We start from the raw sequence: 21,778 nt of genomic DNA, 5'->3' as shown, positions 1-21,778 counted from the left end.
AATTAACTAATAAAGTAATTCTAAATTAACCTAATAAAGTCAATTTACTAGGAAGAAATCCAGCATAATTCTAACACATTGCTCAGTTGTATGTTTTAATACAAATATTTAAAAATTTAAAAAGACTTTTACAGAATGATACAAACAATCTGGCACATAGGAGAAGGTTTCTGGATGAAAACCAGAAAGTATCCATCTGGTGTATTCTGTATTCATGCAGGTGTTCAACAACACAAGTAGTCCTTAAAATATTTACCTGAGTGCCACAGATTTAGTAAACAGAAATGCTATTTATCAAAAAAAAATCCCTCCTGGAAATATTGTTCTACTCAAATTATGTGTTGCTGTAGAAGTGCTCAGAACAAGGAAACAAGAATAAGCTGGCACTCTATTTTTTATCGTAGTAATACCCAATGGAAAATTGTCTTAGCATATGGTTCTGCCAGACTAGCAGAGCAATTTTCTGAGTACACCCAAGATATGAAAAGTCGACTAGGTTAAGACTAGTTATGGAGACTAAGGGAGTAATGCTCACAAATGTCTGTTTTTAAAAAAATGTTATTTTATATTAAATATTAATTTGAAACCATATTAATTTCATTATCAATACCTAACAAATACCTATCTCTCTGTTGTCAGAAAGCTTTTGTTTACGTATTTAAGCAATAGTTGCTTTTTTGTAATACTACAGATCAAACTTTTCTTAAAGTTTTAAACACTTGAAACAAATATATAGGGCCTCCCCAGTGGTGCAGTGTGTTGAGCGCAGTGCTGTGAAGCTGTCTGCAGCCTCTGCAGCGCCGGTTCGATTTCCAGCCAGCCAGGGAGATACCCACATGGCAGGGCAGACCTCTCCTGTCTCGCCCACTGCTCCCCTCAGCATGTACTTCAGTCCATCTGCCTGTTCTGTTCCTCACTCTGTCTCTGGTGAATCCTCTCACCCCCCGCACCTCTGGCCTGTACCCCAGTTCTTGTACAAAAATAAATAACTCTTTTAAAAAAAATAAATATTAAGGAAAAAAACTTAGAACTATATTATAATTTGCCCCTGTGTCTGCATTATACAGATGTTATAATGAAATATTGACTAATATAAAATATCAATTTTTAAATTTAAAAATAGCTACTATTAATAGTTAACAAGTGAATTTTTTTGAGTCTAAATCTCTTAGAATGGAATACTTGGAGTCAAAGCAGGATACCTAGATTCTAATACTGTTTTGCCTACTCAGATAAACTATCTCCTTCAGCGGGGCTGAATTCTCTAATCCTCAGTTTCTTTCCATCACTGACCAACCAAATGACTCTGAGTCTATCACTTTACCTATCTGAAACCTAGCTTTTTCTTTTGTTATTGTAGAATACTGATAAATAAGATAACATGTAAAAAAAAAATTTAAGTCCTTCTTAACTCAAAACCAAGATTTTTTTTATTTATTTATTTTTTAATAATAAATTTTATTGTTATATTCCCCATATAATTGCAGCCCCCCCATTCTGACCCCAATCCCTCCCCTCCCGCCCCCGCCCCCCAAAAAAGTGTCTCTGGTTCATAGTTTTTTGTTGATTTTGATTTTCACTTTCTTATAGTTATTCATTTTCCTGGTCCCTTATTTAAGTTTTCTAGATTCCTGCTATGAGTGAGACCATCCGGTATTTTTCTTTTTCTTTTTGGCTTATTTCGCTGAGCATGATCCCTTCCAGCGCCATCCATGTTGCTGCAAATTGCATGTGTTTATCTTTTTTGAATGCTGAGTAATATTCCATGGTATATATGTACCACATCTTCTTGATCCAGTCATCTATTTTTGGGCATTTGGGTTGTTTCCAAAGCTTAGCTATTGTAAATAGTGCTGCTATAAACATAGGGGTGCAGGTGTTCTTTGGAATGGATGTTTCTGTGTCCTTTGGGTAAATACCTAGGAGTGGAATTGCTGGATCATATGGAAGCTCTATGTTTAGTAGGTCCAGAAATCTCCACACAGCTCTCCATAGTGGTTGGACCAGTTTGCACTCCCACCAAAAGTGCAGAAGAGTTCCTTTTTCTCCACACCCTCGCCAGCATTTGTTGTTGCTAGTTTTTTTAATATGTGCCATTCTCACTGGTGTAAGATGGTATCTCATGGTAGTTTTGATTTGCATTTCCCTGATGACAAGTGATGTTGAACATTTTTTCAAAACCAAGATATTTTGAGGTCAAAATCTATCTGCACAGCACAGTCTAACAGTTAAAAGATTAAATATTTATCTATTAATATTTTATTATAATTTACTTAGAGCACAAGACAAATCAAACAGTACAAATATTTAATAAGTGGCTATATTTAACCAGTGACTCAGCAGGAATATCATTACTAATTAAGTCAGTAAAATATTCCTCAAGCTTAAAGGGGAGTTATGAATTTCATGTGCAGACTATACAAATCAAGTGCCACTGAAGCCATAACATGTTGTATTTATCTATTTATCTAGCTTACCTACACTGGTGGTGCAATACTTATTCACAAGAAAATCAGCAAGGCTTAGTTATTTTTCCTAAACTCTCTATGGATTTTTAAATAATCATCAAATAGAAGTATCTTCAAATATCAAAATACTTCTCAACAAAAAAGGACTTATTCCATAAGGTACATACAAAAGACAGACTGATTTGTCAAAAGACCATTCAAAAACCTAGTTTTATTAATTTGAATGTAAGGATCCTGAAACGGTTCTATCCTAAAATCAATCTGATAACCTATAAATAAAAAGGTTTACATAGTAACATTGGGCCTCCCCGGTGGCGCAGCGGTTGAGCGCTGGGTTGCAAAGCTGCCCGCGGCCTCTGCGCCACCGGTTCGATCCCCAGCTGCTCCCCGGCCACCAGAGGAGGGTGCCCGGCCACAGGAGGAGGGTCCCACATGGTGCGCAGACCTCCCCTGCCGCCCGCTGCTCCCCTCAGCAGTGTGCTTCGGTCCTTCTGCCTGCTCTGCTCCCCACTCTGGCTCTGGTGAATTCTCTCACCCTCCCGCACTTCTGACTGTACCAGTGCATGTATAAACAACAACAAAAAACAACAAACAAACAAACAAGCAAATATATAAATAAAACATGCCTCTATAAAAAAAAAACAAAATTACATAGTAACATTTACTCACAAATGAGCTAAGTAAAAATATGGTTTAGGCTTGTTCATCATAGAAAATGATTATTTTTTGGAATATGGGTCATAGGAATTAAATTTTTTTTAAGGATTTATTTATTTTATTTATATAAGCACTGGGTACAGTCAGAAGCATGGGAGGGTGAGAGAATTCACCAGAGCCAGAGCGGGGAGCAGAACACGCAGACTGACGAAGTACACTGCTGAGGGGAGCAGTGGGCAAGAGAGGTCTGTGCACCATTTGGGACCCTCGCCCAGTGGCCAGGGATTGAACCGGTGCTGCAGAGGCTGCGGGCAGCTTCGCAACCCAGCGCTCAACCGCTGCACCACCGGGGAGGCCCAGGAATTAAATGTTTTAAATTGAATACCAGGACATAGGTATTTTATTAAAAGTGAAAAGGGAATTTTCCAAAAGTAGAGAGTCTGATATGTTACACACTCAGTAATAAATTCAAATTCTATTTCCATCTCTGCAAATAACTGGACACTGAAGTAATTTAACTTCTCAGCATGTCAGTTCCCTTGCTACCAAAATACCAATTGACAACCTCTCTTGTAGGTAGTGTGAGGGTTAATAAATGCACTTCTAACAAATTCAGCTTCCTTAAGGAATGCAGAAGAGATACAAATGCTAATAAAGAACATCTGTATGTATCCACATTTAATGTTATAAGACCTTTCACATACAACACTGACATGATTTTTGAAGTTTTTGAAAAAACTCAGGATGTTTTTTTCTTTCAAATCAATAGTCCATCCAAACATACATAGGTAATCTGCATGAAATGAAAGCACGTGAAACAAAAAACACATATATAATCTTCCAAAAATTAAAGACACTATATTTAAAAAATTAAATATAAAGAATTTAAAGAACTGTGCCTTACTTCTGGTAAAATCTAGTAATTGTTTATTTCAGCTGCTACAAAGCACGTCATCTTCATAGCTATGTTCTAGTAGAAATATGTTTAGTATCTTCCTATAATGTGAAAATACTGCTATACTATGTCATATTTCATCACAAAGGAAAAGCAAACAATAGGGTAAACATCACAGATATCTGCCCAAATGAAGGTGAGTTTTTAACAGAAAAGCAAAATTTTTAATGTCATGTAAAATAATATAAATAAATGGTATAATAATTTAACTACAATTATAAAAGGCTTCAAGTTATACATTTGATGAAAAATTCAGTTTAAAATTAATGTTTAAGTACACACACCTTCACTATTGACCTTATAGTGTAATTTTAATGAATACTGACATTAGACATTGGAACCGCTCATGGAAAAACTACATAATTTTTTGATGAGTTCTCAGATCTGTAACAATCTAAATGCCCCAAAATAGATAAATGGATCAAAAAGTTGAGATACATTTATACAATAGAATATTACTCAGTGATCAAAAAGAGAAACTCATGCCATTTTGCAGCAACATGGATGGACCCGAAAGAGATTATGCTAGCCAAATTGGTCAGAAGGAAAAAGATAAATACCAGACGATCTCACTTATGTATAAAATATGGAAAAACCAAATGAAAGGTCAAGAAAAAGTCAAATCTAGCAAGCTGACCGTAAAACTGAGGCATACAGCAAAGGAGGGAGTTGAGGTGGGGCAAAATAGGGAAAAGAACACAAAGGAATGTAGTGATGGTTCACTGGTAATAAGGTGGTTGGAGAACTATGGGGACTACAATGATGTAAGAAAAAATTCAATTAATAGAAAATATTTTTAAAAAGAAACGACTTAAGGGACTTAAAAAGAAAAGAACTATGATGTTTGGAATTAAGTAGGGAAAACAAATGAAGAATGTTTAGCTCTCTAACTCCAAAAAATTATTTGGAGAAGACTTCTATTCACCTGAATTACTTCTTTAACAAAAAACTGAGGTAACATTAGTTTACAACAGTGAATGTGATTTAGAGGTACAGGACCAGCCCCTTCATGTATTAAGGTACCACACCACACCCACCATCAGACTTTACTTCTTAGATTACATTATCTCATTTAAACTGTGCCTGCCCAAAGATAAACAGCTGAGACTACATCAAATTAAAGAGCTTCTGCACAGCAAAAGAGACAATAACAAAAATAAAGAGAAACCCCACCAACTGGGAGAACATTTTTGCACACAACACTAATGATAAAGGACTGATCACAAAAATCTTCAAAGAGCTGATGAGACTCAACAACAAAGAAAATAATCCAGTCAAAAAATGGGCAGAAGAGCTAAAAAGAAACTTCTCTGAAGAGGAAATGCAAATGGCCAACAGGCATATGAAAAAAAAGTTCAACATCACTTGTAGTCAGGGAAATGCAAATTAAAACTACCATGAGATACCATCTTACACCAGTGAGAATGGCACATATTAAAAAAACTAGCAACAACAAATGTTGGCGAGGGTGTGGAGAAAAAGGAACTCCTCTGCACTGTTGGTGGGAGTGCAAACTGGTCCAACCACTATGGAGAGCTGTGTGGAGATTTCTGGACCTACTAAACATAGAACTTCCATATGATCCAGCAATTCCACTCCTAGGTATTTACCCAAAGGACACAGAAACATCAATTCCAAAGAGCACCTGTACCCCTATGTTTATAGCAGCACTGTTTACAATAGCTAAGCTTTGGAAACAACCCAAATGCCCAAAAATAGATGACTGGATCAAGATGTGGTACATATACACCATGGAATATTACTCATCATTCAAAAAAGATAAACACATGCAATTTGCAGCAACATGGATGGCGCTGGAAGGGATCATGCTCAGCGAAATAAGCCAAAAAGAAAAAGAAAAATACCGGATGGTCTCACTCATAGCAGGAATCTAGAAAACTTAAATAAGGGACCAGGAAAATGAATAACTATAAGAAAGTGAAAATCAAAATCAACAAAAAACTATGAACCAGAGACACTTTTTTGGGGGGCGGGGGCGGGAGGGGAGGGATTGGGGTCAGAATGGGGGGGCTGCAATTGTATGGGGAATATAAAAATAAAATTTATTATTTAAAAAAAAATTATAATAAACATAACTGAGCAGAAGTAGACTCCAGAAATTTTAGAACACAACCAGATAGATTTTTGCATTCAAAGAAATTATTTCACTGAAAGATGTTACATGACTCTCACATTATCTTCCATTAGTTAAAAATGGTCTTTAAAAAAAAGTATCTTTACTTTTTAAAATTCTTTTTTTCATTTTGTTGCTCTGTCTAGTTATCCAACTCATCTGTTCTTCCCTTCATTCAGTCTGCTGTTGAAACAGTCTATTTTATTTTTTAGTTTTATTATATTCTATATCTCTATGACTTCTCTTTGGATTGTAAGTTTTCTAGTGAGTCATTCTCTTAAGATGATGATCATCTTTATAATTATTACTTTGATGTTTTCAACAAGTACTTTATTTCTGCTTCCTTGAGGTCCTTTTTTAGGTTTTGTCTTTCATTTGGGACATGTTCCCAATTCTGACCAATTCTCTGTGTTTGCTTCTGTGTATTAAGCAACTTTGCCTTCTCTCCCACTGAAGAATTAGCCTTTTGTAGGTGATGTCCAATGGAGTCCAGGAGCACATGGGCATGCACCTTGAGCTACTTACTCAAGGTGCATGGCCAAGGAGGTGCTATGTTGGTCCACCCAATGAACAGGGCTGTCAGGTTGGCCTGGCTGTGGCACAGTGTAGTTTGGGTGGCAGACTGTAAATGTGGTGCACTGAATATATGGTGATGTGGAGCATAAATCAGCCATGGCATGCAGCTACTACACAATGAGTGAATTATCCTTGTTACTGCAGGTGGGAGGAAGGGTGTTTATGAACAGAGGTCTGGCCATGGATTCTACTGTTGCAATGCCTGTCAGGATGGGAAGGGGTGTAAATTTTATTGTGATGTTTTCCTAAAGAATAAGCAGGAATAGTTAAAAAATTTGTCTTGTTGGGCCATCCTTTAGATGGAAAAAAACAGGCTTTCCTTGGAACAATTTTTTGTCTGTACCCATTAGCATTTCTAGGTTGTCAACCTCTCTAAAGCCCCGGCCAGGATATATGTGAGGCAAATCAGAGAACTCACTCAATCCTTGAGCCTCAAGGTCTCTAGTCAGTCTACCTTCTTTTCCTAACTTTCAGAGTTTTCTGATAGGTGATCTATGGGTTTTATCCAAGATTTTTGTTATGGTAAATAGAAGGAATAAAATGAAATGTGTTTGCTCCATCGTTTCCAGAACCCAAACCCTGTCACTTATTTTTTTATTCTAGATTTTTTGTGGCATATCACTTTCTATCTACTCTCTAGTTTTTGTTTTGTTTTTTTTTTTCCCCAGAGGATATGAACTGGGTTTTTTTTAGTCTTTCTACTTAATGTTGGTGTAGCAAAAAGTGTATATATGACATTCTTTAAGATTAATTGCATTAAAAAAAGTAGATAAAATTTCCTGGTCTATATCCTAGAAAAACTTGGTAGTTTATGAAAGATAAAAGTTAAGTAATGCAAATTTGTTCATTCACTGAGTAAACATTTGTTTTATGAAAGCTTCTAGGGGTACAGTAATGAGAGAGACAGCTAAAATCAGAAACTGCATTCTACTGACTAGGAGAGGGTAGAAGAACTGCAGGCTTATGAATAATGTGTATGATCTTTGGGTTGGAAAGTCAGTCTACTAAGTTTCAGGTAATATTAAGAAAACGTTTAAAAAGTCAATATTCAGAAAACTAAATAGGTCAGCTAACTTTTTTCACTTGGTAAATAGAACTTTAATGATCAAGTAAACTAATTATCAACTACTTACCACGTAGAGTTGTTTCCACAGACTGGCCCATTCTTGTAGAGTTGCTGTAACCTCACTCACAATAGAATCTTCAAGTGGAACCACAGTTTCATACTGCCTAGAATTAGAGTCATAACAAACAGCCACATTATCTTTGATAAAATATAAGAATACTGTCTACGGCCCTTTATAAAATATTTAACTCAAATTTTAAATTCATGCTAATATGTAAAGTTATAGCTAACTGACTGAAGATCCTTTGGCAGAAACTTACTGCAATAGTGTAACTGAACTCTGAATTAATTAATGTATAAATCTTTTGTTTTGCTATATAAAAATTCTCAAATTTGCTTTTAGAAATACTGTGTCTAAGGACATTTTTAAAGATTTTTTTTCCTTTAGGACCTCCCTGGTGGCGCAAGGGGTTAAGCACCGCACTGTGAAGCAATCCATAGCCTCTGCAGCACAAGTTCAATCCCCAGCCAGCCAAGGAGCAATCCACATGGCGAGGCAGACCTCTCCTGACTCGCCCACTACCCCCCTCAGCAGTGTATTTCAGTCAGTCTGCCTGCTCTGTTCCCCACTCTGTCTCTGGTGAATCCTCTCACCCCCACACCTCTGGCCTGTACCCCAGCTCTTGTATGCATAAATAATCTTTTTTAAAAAAGTTTTTTTCCTTTAAGGAAAGCCCACGAGACTTCTCAAATCCTGCTCAAATTAATTTTTTAAATTCTTTGTGTCCTTTAACATTTATCAGTAATGCACATTAGTTCATGCTCTTGGTAGTAAAGAGCTGATGAAAATGGATATAAGGGGGGGTTCAGGAACCAGACAATGGGTCTTGAAAAACTTCAGAAGTTCTTCCTTACATGGTGTTCCTTGTATTGGTATTTTCTTAGAAACTATTGTCAGTCAAGGAATACTAGGACTGATAGAGGAATTCTGACCTGTGAAGAGAAAGGTACTGGGTTTCTCTCAGCCTCATAAGTAGCATCTACTATAGTGCTGGTCCCTGTGCTAATCGCCAACAATTTATTGATGAATAAAAGTCAACAGAATTTCTAGTTACAGAGGACTCTTGTTCTGGATATGGAATCAGAAAGACAAATAATAACAACCAACAGATGCAGACAGTGATGTATATAAAAGGAAATTAAAGTACACAGAGATTTTAGCTGGGGGGGCATGATTCAAAATGAGAGGATTAGTAAAGTTTTTTCTGAAAAGGTGGTAAAGTCCAAAAGACATGAAAAAAAATCATGACAGAAAAGAAATGCAAGAGGAAGAGAGGAAACAGTATACAAGAAGTCAATGAGATAGAATTTCCCAAGTTCAAGAACTTAAGGTTGATGCAGTCTTTTCAATAATAATAAGAATTCTACATCTTAACATAAATAAAAAGAACAAGTAGTAGTTGAAAGGTTATTGAAAGTAGCAGTACGCTTTGATAATGTTTCTACAATTGTGTATGCCAATTTTGGGGAATGATGAAAAATTTTCAGTGACTAGAGTTTTTATATACTGATATGTGGAGGTGATTAGAATCCATATTCTGATTTGTTAGTTAAAAAGAACATCTTCCACCTGGAAATAGCAAAGGAAAATGTACTTCACAAAATTAGCATTAATTATCATTTCTTTACACAAGAAAAAAGCTGAAAAACTATTAAAAGATGACTATATTAATATTAAGCACCAATTAATATGTTACATGTTTTATGACTTTATTAGTAAGTGATAGTTTATGTGATTTATTTCAGCAGATATCAAAAACATCTTGGAATGATGCCAGAGCATAATAATCATAATCACCAAACTTATAAGCTGGGTAAAATAAAGCTTTTATCAAGGTCTTGTTAAGAATAAAATGTGAATTTTTCCTTTTGTCATGAGTATTCAAGGTAGTGATTCCCAGACTTAACTTTACCAATTATTTTCAGTAATTTTAAAGTAATTTTGGAACAGTTTAATTTAAACTTTAAAAATATGCCATACTGACACTCTCAGATAAAGAATAAGGCAATGATAAATGTCAGGTCTGAGAATGAAGAAGACTTTACTTGCAACTGAATTAAATAAGGAGACATCTTTATATTTTCTAGATGACTGGGTATAAATTAGAATTTCTGAAGCTATTTGTTGATACCACCTCTTAAGAGTACTACTGAGATAATAAGGAGATTAACTGAAGCAATCAGGGGATCACTATCGTAATAACAGAACTGAAACATCATGTACAAGTAGATGCTGCATGACATCAACTATAAATTTTAGTTTCGTGGGCCTCCCTGGTGGCACAGCAGTTGAGCGCTAGGTTGTGAAGCTGCCCACAGCCTCTGCAGCGCCAGTTCGATCCCCAGCTGCTCCCCGGCCACCGGAGGAGGGTCCCACATGGCACGCAGACCTCTCCTGCCGCCTGCTGCTCCCCTCAGCAGTGTATCATCAGTTGCCTGTTCTGTTCCCCGCTCTGGCTCTGGTGAATTCTCTCACCCTCCCATGCTTCTGACTGTACCCAGTGCTTGTATAAATAAATAAATAAATAAATCTAAAATAAATAAATTTTTGTTTTGTTCTGAAAAGAATGTCTACTGTGAACTATTTACTATGAATTAGACAAAGCTTCATGAAGGAAGTGAGGCTCCTAAGGAGCGTTGGGTTTGAAAGGCAAGGAGATGGAGAGAGTGCCGGGGAAGATGCAATATGCTATGAAGAGAGGTATAGAGAAAACACTGAGCAAGCTGAGGACACATGAGACATGTGTTTGAAAGACAGAATGATGTCACTGCAAGGCTACAAGAGAGGTAAACTTAACACTGAAAATAGAGACACGGAAGATGTTGTAAGCCTTGTTCTTAGTTAAAACTAATGCAGAATTGATGTACAAGATAAAATGAAATAAAATGTCTTGAAAGTTTTTTTAGCTACTTTAATCATGAAGAAATACAGTAAACTTACAATGTTCCTATTTTAAAGTTCTAATACTTTGAACTTACCTAAATTTATATTACCCAAAGTCTAAACTAATTCTGACTTAGCTTTCTTAGTATAATACACAACCAATCCTGAACATTCTTAAAATGTGAATATAATATGATTTAAAAATACATTGGTCCACATGCTAAATAGTATGTAGTCAAAATACTAGGAAAAAAATAAAGTGAATTAGCAAGCAATTCTGGATTCATACAGAGTAGAATTTATGACAAATAAAATTTGGTTGTGAGAAGAGAGAGGGTCCCTTCATAAGAGAGGGTCCTTCAATTCAATGGATAATGCACATAAATGTAGCTGAGACAATTTGGCCTCAATTTCTAGTTTCCCTACTTGCCAAGTTACTTTGGTAAAGGTACTTAACTCTCAAAACCTAGCCTACCTCATCTGAAATAAGCAGATAATACCATCTTAAGCAATCTGGGACTCCAAAGTGCAATGTGAAGAGAAGGAAATAATGTATAGAGTTTTTTAAGTAAGTTTTATAAATAACAAGAATCAAGATTAAATGTCAAAAAAGGTGGGGGATAATTTGGGCTGCATGATCAAAAACAAGAGAAAGAAACCTGGCAACTGCTGACCTATTGATTTTTTTCTTTAACTCTATTCCAAACTAACAGTTAAACATAGGGCCTCCCTGGTGGTGCAAGGGGTTGTCTCAGCACTATCACGCTATTGCTAGCCACTGTAGCATGAGTTCGATCCCCATCCAGGGAGCTGACCCACATGGCACAGCAGACCTCTCCTGTCTTGCTCGCTGCTCCCCTCAGCAGTGCATTTCAGTAGATCTGCCTGTTTTGCTCCACACTCTGTCTCTGGTGAATCCTCTCACTGTCTCCCCCCACCCCCTGGCCCCCACACCTCTGGCCTGCAACCCCAGTCTTGTATGCATAAATAAATAAAAATAAATCTTTTTAAAAAAATTTTAAATATAAATAAAAATAAAAGTTAAACATAACAGATGTAGAATGGATGGATTAGACAATCTGACATACTCCATAGTATTTAATTGGAAGGACAATCGCTAGCCAAGAAACCAGATCTAAAAACAGCTGAATATTCGCTTCACTAATATTCTTTATCAATCCTGTCTTTTAGTTTCAGTGCTAAAATAACCAAAAACCAAATTCTAGTTTTTATTGTAATTAACTGCTGAATTACATAATTCATGAATTCATAAACTTCATTAACAGTAAGGTAAAAGGCAGGCTACTGGCTTGAAAAGAATGATGGAATGATGTCTCATGACTTCAGTCAGTTTCCCTTCCCAGTCACTCCAAATTGAATGTGGTAAAAGGAATAGCAGTTCTGCATGAGCTAAACTCCATCAAAGCTGATCTGGTATCACCAGTGTTCAATCAGAACTGGCCAATACAGTGGGTAACCCTGAGTATAATACTGTACCATGCACTAAATAGATTTGCCAACCCCATTAGGCAAGTACATTATACTGGGTCCCATTCATCATGAAAGAGATGAAATTTGGACTTTCTTTCTCTGCCTACTTTATCTCTGGAAACATGGCCATCTACAGACCACTGAATATTTTATCAGCCATTATGTATAAAGTTGCAGCATGAGCAGTATGCCATTATGTATAAACTCACTTTAAACTATAAGAAATAGAAGGGACTGATACCCACAGTATTCACTGATGTTACTAATTACTTCATCACGCAGAGCACTATGAATAAAAAGGGCCTCGTGCTACATTTTTAAAATTGGGTGCTAGTCATTTGATGTGATATGTAATATGAACCAGCAACCAATATAGTTTTTTGTTTCTCTGAATACATGGGTCAAAAGAGAAGAGGCAGAGACAGAATGGGCACTTTCCAATCTCAATCATAGTAACTCACTTGCAGAATTTTAGCTTTCTATCTCTGAGCACTGACTCTGATCATTTAGAATCCAAGGTAAATATGAATATTACCAGAAGAGAAACATAACTCAATTATACTGAATCTGAGATTACCATGAAGTCATTTCAGGTTCAGGTTCTATCACTGGGCAAACAAAAAAAACTAAAGAAGGAATTTTGGTATTGGCCAGTATGATTAATTTTTATTAGCCCACAGGAAGAAACAGGTTTGCTGCTGCACAACAGAGATGGGGGAGAAGTACAAATGGAACCAAAGGGATCCTTAAGGAGCATCCTAATATCACTATGCTCTGTGGTAAAAAATAATGGAAGACAATAAATATACAGAACCAAGAGCTTAAATACAATAAGTGAAGTATTAGCTACAGCAAGGAGATTATAAAAAGGGTAATAAAGAAAGGAAGAAATTAAAACAAATTAATACCTGCAAGACAGAAGGGAAACATATCAGTAACATCTACTGCATATTATACCTTGCTATCGTGTGTGTGTGCATATACACACACATATTTATAAAATTTACTTCATTGATGTTTTTCCTTTTTCCTCACCTATTTTTTCCCTAACTATTTTTAAAGGTATGGTGATGAGGTTTTTTTACATTATGGTCACAAATTATAGAGGAGCAAAAGAGAAAACATCATGGAACTAAAGAAGAATATTCTATAAATTATCAATTTGGAAACATACTATGAATGAAACATTGTATAATAAAACAAAAGCATTATATAGAGAGAATTCTATGATCTTCAATTCCTGTATTAGAAAAGACTAAAATAAATTTGCTAAGTACCCAAACCCAAAAAATGACAACTTTTTTTACTTACCAAAAAAAAAATCAGAGGTCACGAAAAAATAGAAACTAGAAAATATTATTTTTGAAGACTGAGAACCAAATTAATGGAATAGAATACAGAGATAATAGTGTGAATCAGCAAAGTAAAAGGATAGGCTGTTTGCAAGATCAAACAAATTTCAGAAAGGACTGATGTGAAAATGAAATTTTAAAAAATGGTATTAATATACAATAAGGGACATACACTCAAGATTTTCAAATATCCTAAGAAATATTATGAAAATACCTATGCCAAAAACATGAAAAATGAGATGCAAACATTTTCTGAAAAACAGATGTATTAACAACAATATTGACTAAGAAAAAAAAAAAAGAACATTTGAATAAATCAATAACCATTAAAGAAACTAAAGTAGTAATCAAGTTTTTCTCACTTACCCAACCAGTTGACTGCCCAAAATGTAGCATGCCCAGATCTTTTTAGGAATGTCTCCTGAAAACATTTCCCCCTCAACTTTATTGAGGCATGATTGACAAGTTAAAACTGTATATATTTAAAGTAAACATATTCTTGGCCATTGAGGCCTCGTCTGTTTTAGGAACTTAATGAAACGGCACTGAATATATGCTAGTCACTGATGAGACAAATCCTGGGGCTATAAAAGATTCCAATCTGCTGCTGACCTAGACATTCTCTAATCCAGAGACTTCCTATCACGCAGCAGCTGAATGAAATGATCTAGAAATATAAGTTCCCCTCTGGTAACATTTTCCCCCAAGAGTTCCCATGTCCCCTTCTCCTTCTGGATCATGGCCATGCCCTGCTTTCTCTAGAAGGTCTCTGGCTACAGGGGACTTTATTTTACAACCCATCAAATTTCTGCCAATATAAAGCTCATTGTGGGCTATTCCTATTTAGTAGTGGTTATGTTTCTTTCCTTTATTAGCCCTGAAATCCTCAAATTTACTACAAGTGAATAATTTTTTCAGTGAAACTTTATAAAAAGTAGCTACTATACTTGAATCATTTTAAGAATGAAAAATCCGAGGGCCTCCCCGGTGGCGCAGTGGTTGAGCGCTGGGTTGCGAAGCTGCCCGCGGCCTCTGCAGCGCCGGTTCGATCCCCGGCTGCTCCCCGGCCACCTGAGGAGGGTCCTGCATGGCGCGCAGACCTCTCCTGCCGCCCGCTGCTCCCCTCAGCAGTGTACTTCGGTCCTTCTGCCTGCTCTGCTCCCCGCTCTGGCTCTGGTGAATTCTCTCACCCTCCCGCGCTTCTGACTGTACCCAGTGCATGTATAAACAAAACAAACAAACAAACAAACAAACAAACAAACAAATAAAACATGCCTCTATTAAAAAAAAAAAAAAAGAAAAATCCTAGGTATCAAAAAATACTTGGAAAGTAAACTGAATGAAAAATTTAATATGAAAAATTTTAAATTTCCCATAGGAAAATTTCCACAAATAGCCTACCCAAGCAATTTTACTCCCTGTCAATCAAATAAAAAACAAGCACTTCCACACAAATGGCACAAGTTATAAGCACATGATAAGTCCTAAGAAGCACTGATAATACAGGATCATGTTCCCCAAAAATGTGGCAGGTTGTAATGGAGAAGGTATATGGGTTAGAAACTCAACGCATGTTCTCTGAAAAACCCTCACACTGGCTAATACCTGTTCAGATTTTAGAGCCCTAGGTCCCAGTCCTGCTAACCAACCGCTGGGAAGACATCCAAAGAAACCTGACCACTTTAATCCACACTAGTGCTCTCCAGAATGTTTAAGCTGAATCCAATCAAAAATTTAAATATAGACAGATAAACATTTAGGAAAATTTTGCAAAAAAACAGGCCTGGGCATTTAATAACAATGTCAATGTTATAAAGGGAAAAAGAAAACCAAGGTTGGGGAACTGTTCTGAAATAAAATATTATAAATGATGTGACAATGAAACACAACACTTAATTCTTGATTGGATCCAGAATCACATCTTCTAAGGAGATTTAAAAAACATACAGCATGCTTAATTGTTTTTATAAAATTCACAGCCCAGGCCACCTTTTCAGTACACAAAAAATAGATAAAAGTAGTCAGAGTCTTTTAGGAAAATTATGTCCTCAGAATTATACACTATAAAGCAAGCATGTTTTTGAAAGAAAAACACATCACTACCATATTTTCTACTATGAAACAAAAAGAAAAATGCTTTTCTCCACAACTACAAAAATTGTAAATAAATTTAGTAAGGCCAACTACTCACCCTCTATTACTGACAATTGCTTTTTTCAAGTGAATATAATTTGCAGGAAAGATCCCCTGTAAAAGAGAAAATTATTTCTCATTAGAAAAAGTAATTTGTGGTTAACATTTAATATATACTAAAATAGCAGTTTGATTTCAGTACATAAATACTCTCGCAACACCACAGATCTATAGATCTTTAAAGTAGCAATCACTTTTCATATTAACCAAAAATACAGAATTACACAAACTTAATATTAAATAGAAATTTCATTGTCACTTGTGGTCAGGGTCAACCCTCAGAGGAAAACTGATATGCAGCAATTACAAATAATTTTAAGTTATAGATTAGAAATGTTCAAATCATTCTCAGAATACTAAGTACAGACTTTGTCATATTAACAAAACAAACTACATCATCTGACCAACAATTTAGAAATTATCCAGCTCTGAGCTGGAGAAATAGTTCTTAGAGTCTGGCTAACTTTCGCATTGATGAGAACAAATCAATTTGGAAGTTTCTAAAAAGATTTCTTCTTGTACTCTTTCTGAATGTTTTCTACCATGCTATCTACAATAATGTGATTTCAATTCATAAAAGATAAAAAAGTACACTCTCTTAAAAAACAATTGTGTCCCAATTAAAGTTTCACTTCTTTTCCTGAAGTATAAAATTCCTTTCAAATAAAATATAATCAGCCTAATTATTTTTTATATGCTTTGCTCCATCCCACCACCATTAATAAACTCAAGGTATACCATGAAAGGCAATTAGGAGCTGGACTACAGTACTGCAATTTACAGCTATAGGTATATACATATTTCACCTCCATGGTGAAAATGGAAAATTCTTAGGTGCACACAACCTTTCAAGACTGAATCCAGAAGAAATAGAAAATCTGAACAGAACAACACAAGAAAATGAAACAATATTATAAAGCCTAGGACCATATGGTTTCACTAGTGCATTCTACCAAACTCTCAAAAGACAAATTAATACCTATCCTTGCTTAAAGTCTTTGAAAAATTGAAAAAAAAAAGGGGGGGGGGAGGGAAAACATTTCAGAAAGCTAATATTACTGATACCAAAAAGCACTCAAAGACAAGTATAGTAAATCCCACTTGGTCGTGCAGTATGATCCTTTTGATGTATTGTTTAATTTGGTTGCTAAAATTGGCTGAGGATTTTTGCATCTATGTTATTAGGGAAACTGGTCCATGTAAATCTCATTTTGTGTGCTGTCTTTATCAGGTTTTGGTATCAGATGATGTTCACCTCATAAAATGTCTGGAAGATTTCCTTCTTTCTCTATTTCTTGGGAGACAGAAGAGACTGGTCACTGAGGAGCATACACAAATGGCAAATAAGCATGTAAAAAACATTCCATGTCATCAGCCATTAAGGAACTGTAAATTAAGACTACAATGAGATACCACTACACCTAGCAGAATGACTAAGATAGAAAACAGTGACAAAGTCAAATGCTGGCAAGAATGCAAATAAACTAGGTCTCTCCTACACTGCAAGTTGGAATATAAAATGCACCACCTCTCTGTGAAAGAGCTTGGCAGGTTCTTTAAAAACTAAATCTGCAACTAAAATGACAAAAAGGATATGAAAAAAAAAACTGACCAAAAAAGAAAACAAAAATAATAAATCTGCAACAAGCACATAAGCCAAGAAGTACACACCTGGGCATTTACCCCAAAGAAATACAAACTTTTATTCACATAACTACCAAAACCTGTTTATAATGTTTTTAACAGTTTTCATTTTTATAGCCAGCAACTGGAAACAACTCTTGATATCTTTCAAAATCTGAATGGTTAAATAAGTAATAGTATATCCATATAACTGAACATAACTCAGGGAAAAAAGGAATGGACTACTAAATATATGCAATGCCATGGATGAATTTTCAGAGTTATGCTGAGTGAAAATATCTAATACAAAAAATGTTGGATACAGTATGATTCCATTTATATAACATTTATAAAAGACAAAAACTGTAAATTATAAGAGATCCTCATGGTGATAGAAATATTTTGTGTTGTCATTGCATTAATGTCAATACCTTGGTTTTGATATTGTACTCAAGTTTTCCAAGATGTTATCAATGGTAAAGGGTATCCTTTATATTATTTATTATAAATGCATATGAAACTGTAATTATCTCAAAAATGCAAAATCTAACCAAAAAAAAAACAAAAAACCCAGGATCTGTTCTCTGTCCAAAGCAACTAAAAACCACAACAAAAATCTATGAAATATCTGTTTTCAGACAGTAAATGTGAATATGATCTCCGGGAAAAGGGAAACAAATGAGGTGAGTCATACAATTTTCCAATTCTTTTTGCCTAAAGGCCTTTATCAATCAGAAAGGGACAGCAAAGAACAAGGCATTGCTGCTAAGATTAAAAGTCAAGCATTAGTAGGAGAAGGCTGAGAATGCTGGATTTGTGGAGCATAGAAAAGAAGGAAATTATAAAGAGAAAGAAGTACAGACTTTTTCGTAGAGATTCCCTTGAGGATTTGGCTGAAAACTAAGCTATAATTGCATCAAGTCAAATTCCAGGAGGCCAGGAAAAGAACAACTAATGAGCAGCTATATGCTGAAATATTCCTGGAGCACACATAAGATTGGTACACATTCAAGTCCTAATCAACCAGAGTGGAAGAACTCAGTGAACACACGAATCTTTCAATAAAGATCTAGTAAGGTTGTGTATTAAGAATAAAGTCAAATAAACCTACACTAAAGGTTACTCTAGGCATACTCCACAAACTCTAAGGATCAAGCTGAAGTATAAGCAAATTAACTGCCTTCCAAACTCAATTCACCTTTCTTTAAAAGAAGATGAAAAACTTTACAACATAAATTCAATATTTTAGAAAACAAAGCAAGAAAGGTTTTCAAATGGCACACAGTGCATGAATTTAATAACAAACATACAAGAATTTTAGCGACCATTGTCTCCACATTGATCCTCAAACACTAGTATCAGAAGTAAGGTGTGGGGTGGCCAAGATCACCAATATTACTGAAAATAAAACATAAATTACAGCTTTCCAATAATTTGTAGGACTTAACTAATTTAAGTTCAAACTTTTAGACAATTTTAAAACAAGACAAAAACACTCATAAAATATATGTAGAAATTATTTCCACCTAGGCATTCCTGAAATGGAAATAACACCTGCAACTGTAAAGAACAGAACTGAACTTTCAATGATGAACCTAATGTAGCATACACAGACGCTGGTTTATAATGATGTACATCTGAAATTGTAATGTAATGTTCCTTCAATAAAAAAATTTTTAATAGAAATACAAGGAAAAGTTACCTATAAATTTTGATTCTCCACCAGAGGCAATTTTAGCACAACCACCAAAAACACCCAGACCTTTAGCAATGTCTGCAGACATTTTTCATTATCACAGTGTGGGGGGGTGAGGGGGGAGTGTTACTAAAATCAAGTGAGAGGAAGTCATATATGCTGCTTAAATATCTTACAACTCACAAGATAGCTCCCCCCCAAAAGAACTATCTGACCCAAAATGCCAGCAGTGCCACAAATGAAAAGCCCTGGCTATGAGGAAGTCAATTTGAAGATAATGTCTTTTTATAAAGGAATGGTGTAAATATGAACAATTTTCTTTATGAAAATAATTATTTTGGTAAAAAATATTTTAATAATATAATTTTGACATTTTCCTATACAATAAAAGCAAAACAGTTTGATGATTAAGCTAACAATATTAATGATATGAAAGAGTAAGCATAGTTTTTTTCAAATGTGTTACTGAAGAATGTTCCTATTGTTTGAACAAATTACTACTAATAACAGAATAAAACTAAACTCGTTCATAAAATTAGTACTCTGCACTATATATTGTTTAAAATTCATATTTTAAGAAGAAGTTATGGTGAACAGACATTTAATTGAATATTATTGGAAAGTGTTTTCTATTTTTGATTTTATTTATTTATTTATTTATTTTATTTATTTATTTATTTTTTGACACAGAAAACCAAGCTTCTTTATTCTAAGTAAGGAATTGAACTCCCAAGGCTCAACTCTATTAGGAAGATAAAGTTTAACGGTCAGAGGGAGGGACGGCCCAGAGGCTGAAGAAGGGGAAGATCAATTCTCTGGTGCCAGTAAAAAGTCACTGTCTTAGACTCTCCTTCCTGGCCGAAGTAAAAGCTAAAGTTTTGAGATATGCAACAATAGGTCAAAATAGCATTTTGTGTTCTGCACACCATATTCCAATTCAAGCAAAACATCTATGGATTTTTTTTTCTATTTTAGAAATAAATTCATCTAACTAGTTACATGGTTCCACAGGAATAGACCTATGATAAATCAATTCAATTTCTGTCAAATATTTGAAGGAAAAATATGAAATACCCTAGACTTTTTTTTTTATAATTTATTTATTTATTTATACAAGCACTGGGAGGACCGAAGTACACTGCTGAGGGGAGCAGCGGGCGGCAGGAGAGGTCTGTGCGCCATGTGGGACCCTCCTCCGATGGCCGGGGAGCAGCCGGGGATCGAACTGGCGCTGCAGAGGCTGCGGGCAGCTTTGCAACCCAGTGCTCAACCACTGTGCCACCGGGGAGGCCCCCTAAATAGACTTTTTTAAAGTAAACTTTATAGCTATGACCATACATGTATTTTCTATCCTTTTAAAAACTCTAATACTGCTAAAACAGCAGAGTCTGATAGTTCTATAAAGTGTGACTTTTGCGAAAGATTAAAGATTGATAAAAATTGTTTTTATATTAAACATAAATACTAGGCAAAAAGTATAAAAGGTAACAATGAACTTTTCATTACCTTTATATTTGGCTTTTTTGTTGAAACTCCTCTGTACCAACCTAAAACAAAGCATACAAAGGGTAATTAAAATCTATTGTTGTCATTTTCTGTAAGAGACAGGTAGAAGAAAGATAAATGAATGCAAAACTTTCTAGTAAAAGCACATCAGAAAATGTGACTTTGTTATGAACAGTATACTCCAAAAGGAACAGACCTACAATAAATACAACATTCCCAATTTTGAGCAAAAGGCACAAAGCTCTTTCAAGTGAGTAAAAACACAGTATTAGAGAAGACCTCAAAGGACATGTAATTCAAATCCACAAAAAATTCCAGATGAAAGTTTCACAGGCAGGAAAATTCCCAAATTTTACAGCTTTTTTGATGTAGACAGGGAATACAGTCCAGCCTTTGGTTTTTAGTCTCACTCAATTACCCATGTAATAACCAACACTATCTCATTTCTTGGCTTCCCTAGCTGCTAAAACTGATGTCTTTGCTTCAATTATTTCCTCTCAACATTCATACAGCAATAATAACAAAAAATATTTTTCTGATAAAGAAATTTTTATTGCCAACTTTTCTCAATTCCAATCTTTTTTCCCCCCCAGAGTTTCACTATAGTTTCTCTGCTTGGGTTTAAGAGGAAATAGCTTAAATAATGAGGGGAAGCCAAGAGTTCTACTTCAAGATAGAAGATGAAGAAAAGAACAGTGAGATTATTACAATGATTGGTATTAATTGAGGATTTACTGTTCTTAATTCCATGAAGAATCAACTTTTTCTCCCCTCAAAACCCTAACACACAAAGTAATTCTTGCTTCTGTTTAGTACAACCGAGATCATGAAATTTGAGTAACTCAATTTTCATGAATCTCCATTTCTTTTATTGCTCACAAAAATACCAACATGGCTTTATAGTATCTTAAGAAACAGAATAGAGAATAATATCAGTAGGTATCACAGAGTAAGGATTGTCAAAAAACATCACCTCAACAAAAGCAATGAGAACAGTGGCAAAACTGTCAAAATCTACACTTTTCTAGAGTTCTAGGAATGAACCAAAGATTTGAAAACATAGAAAGGACATTTATTCAAGAAATGTAAACCTTGGTAAAAACAATTATCTTTTTAA

General features: G+C 35.2%; 1 protein-coding gene across 1 annotated transcript in view; it reads right to left on the bottom strand.

Moving 5' to 3' along the window:
• The window catches only part of DOCK3 (dedicator of cytokinesis 3), a 245,020-nt gene that overhangs the window by 187,099 nt on the left and 36,143 nt on the right, over positions 1-21,778 (bottom strand). Inside the window, exons 2-4 of the mRNA XM_037501571.2 lie at positions 20,662-20,702; positions 15,835-15,890; positions 7,924-8,020 (exon numbers count right to left, since the gene is read on the bottom strand). Coding sequence (XP_037357468.1) covers positions 7,924-8,020; positions 15,835-15,890; positions 20,662-20,702 — 194 coding nt within the window. The remainder of the gene's footprint in view (positions 1-7,923; positions 8,021-15,834; positions 15,891-20,661; positions 20,703-21,778) is intronic.

Source organism: Talpa occidentalis, unplaced genomic scaffold (assembly GCF_014898055.3).
Source record: "Talpa occidentalis isolate TD23 unplaced genomic scaffold, MPIMG_talOcc4v2.1 talOcc4.10, whole genome shotgun sequence".
Taxonomy (NCBI): domain Eukaryota; kingdom Metazoa; phylum Chordata; class Mammalia; order Eulipotyphla; family Talpidae; genus Talpa; species Talpa occidentalis.
Note: the sequence above shows the minus strand (reverse complement) of the source record. Positions and strands in the feature narration are given on the sequence as shown.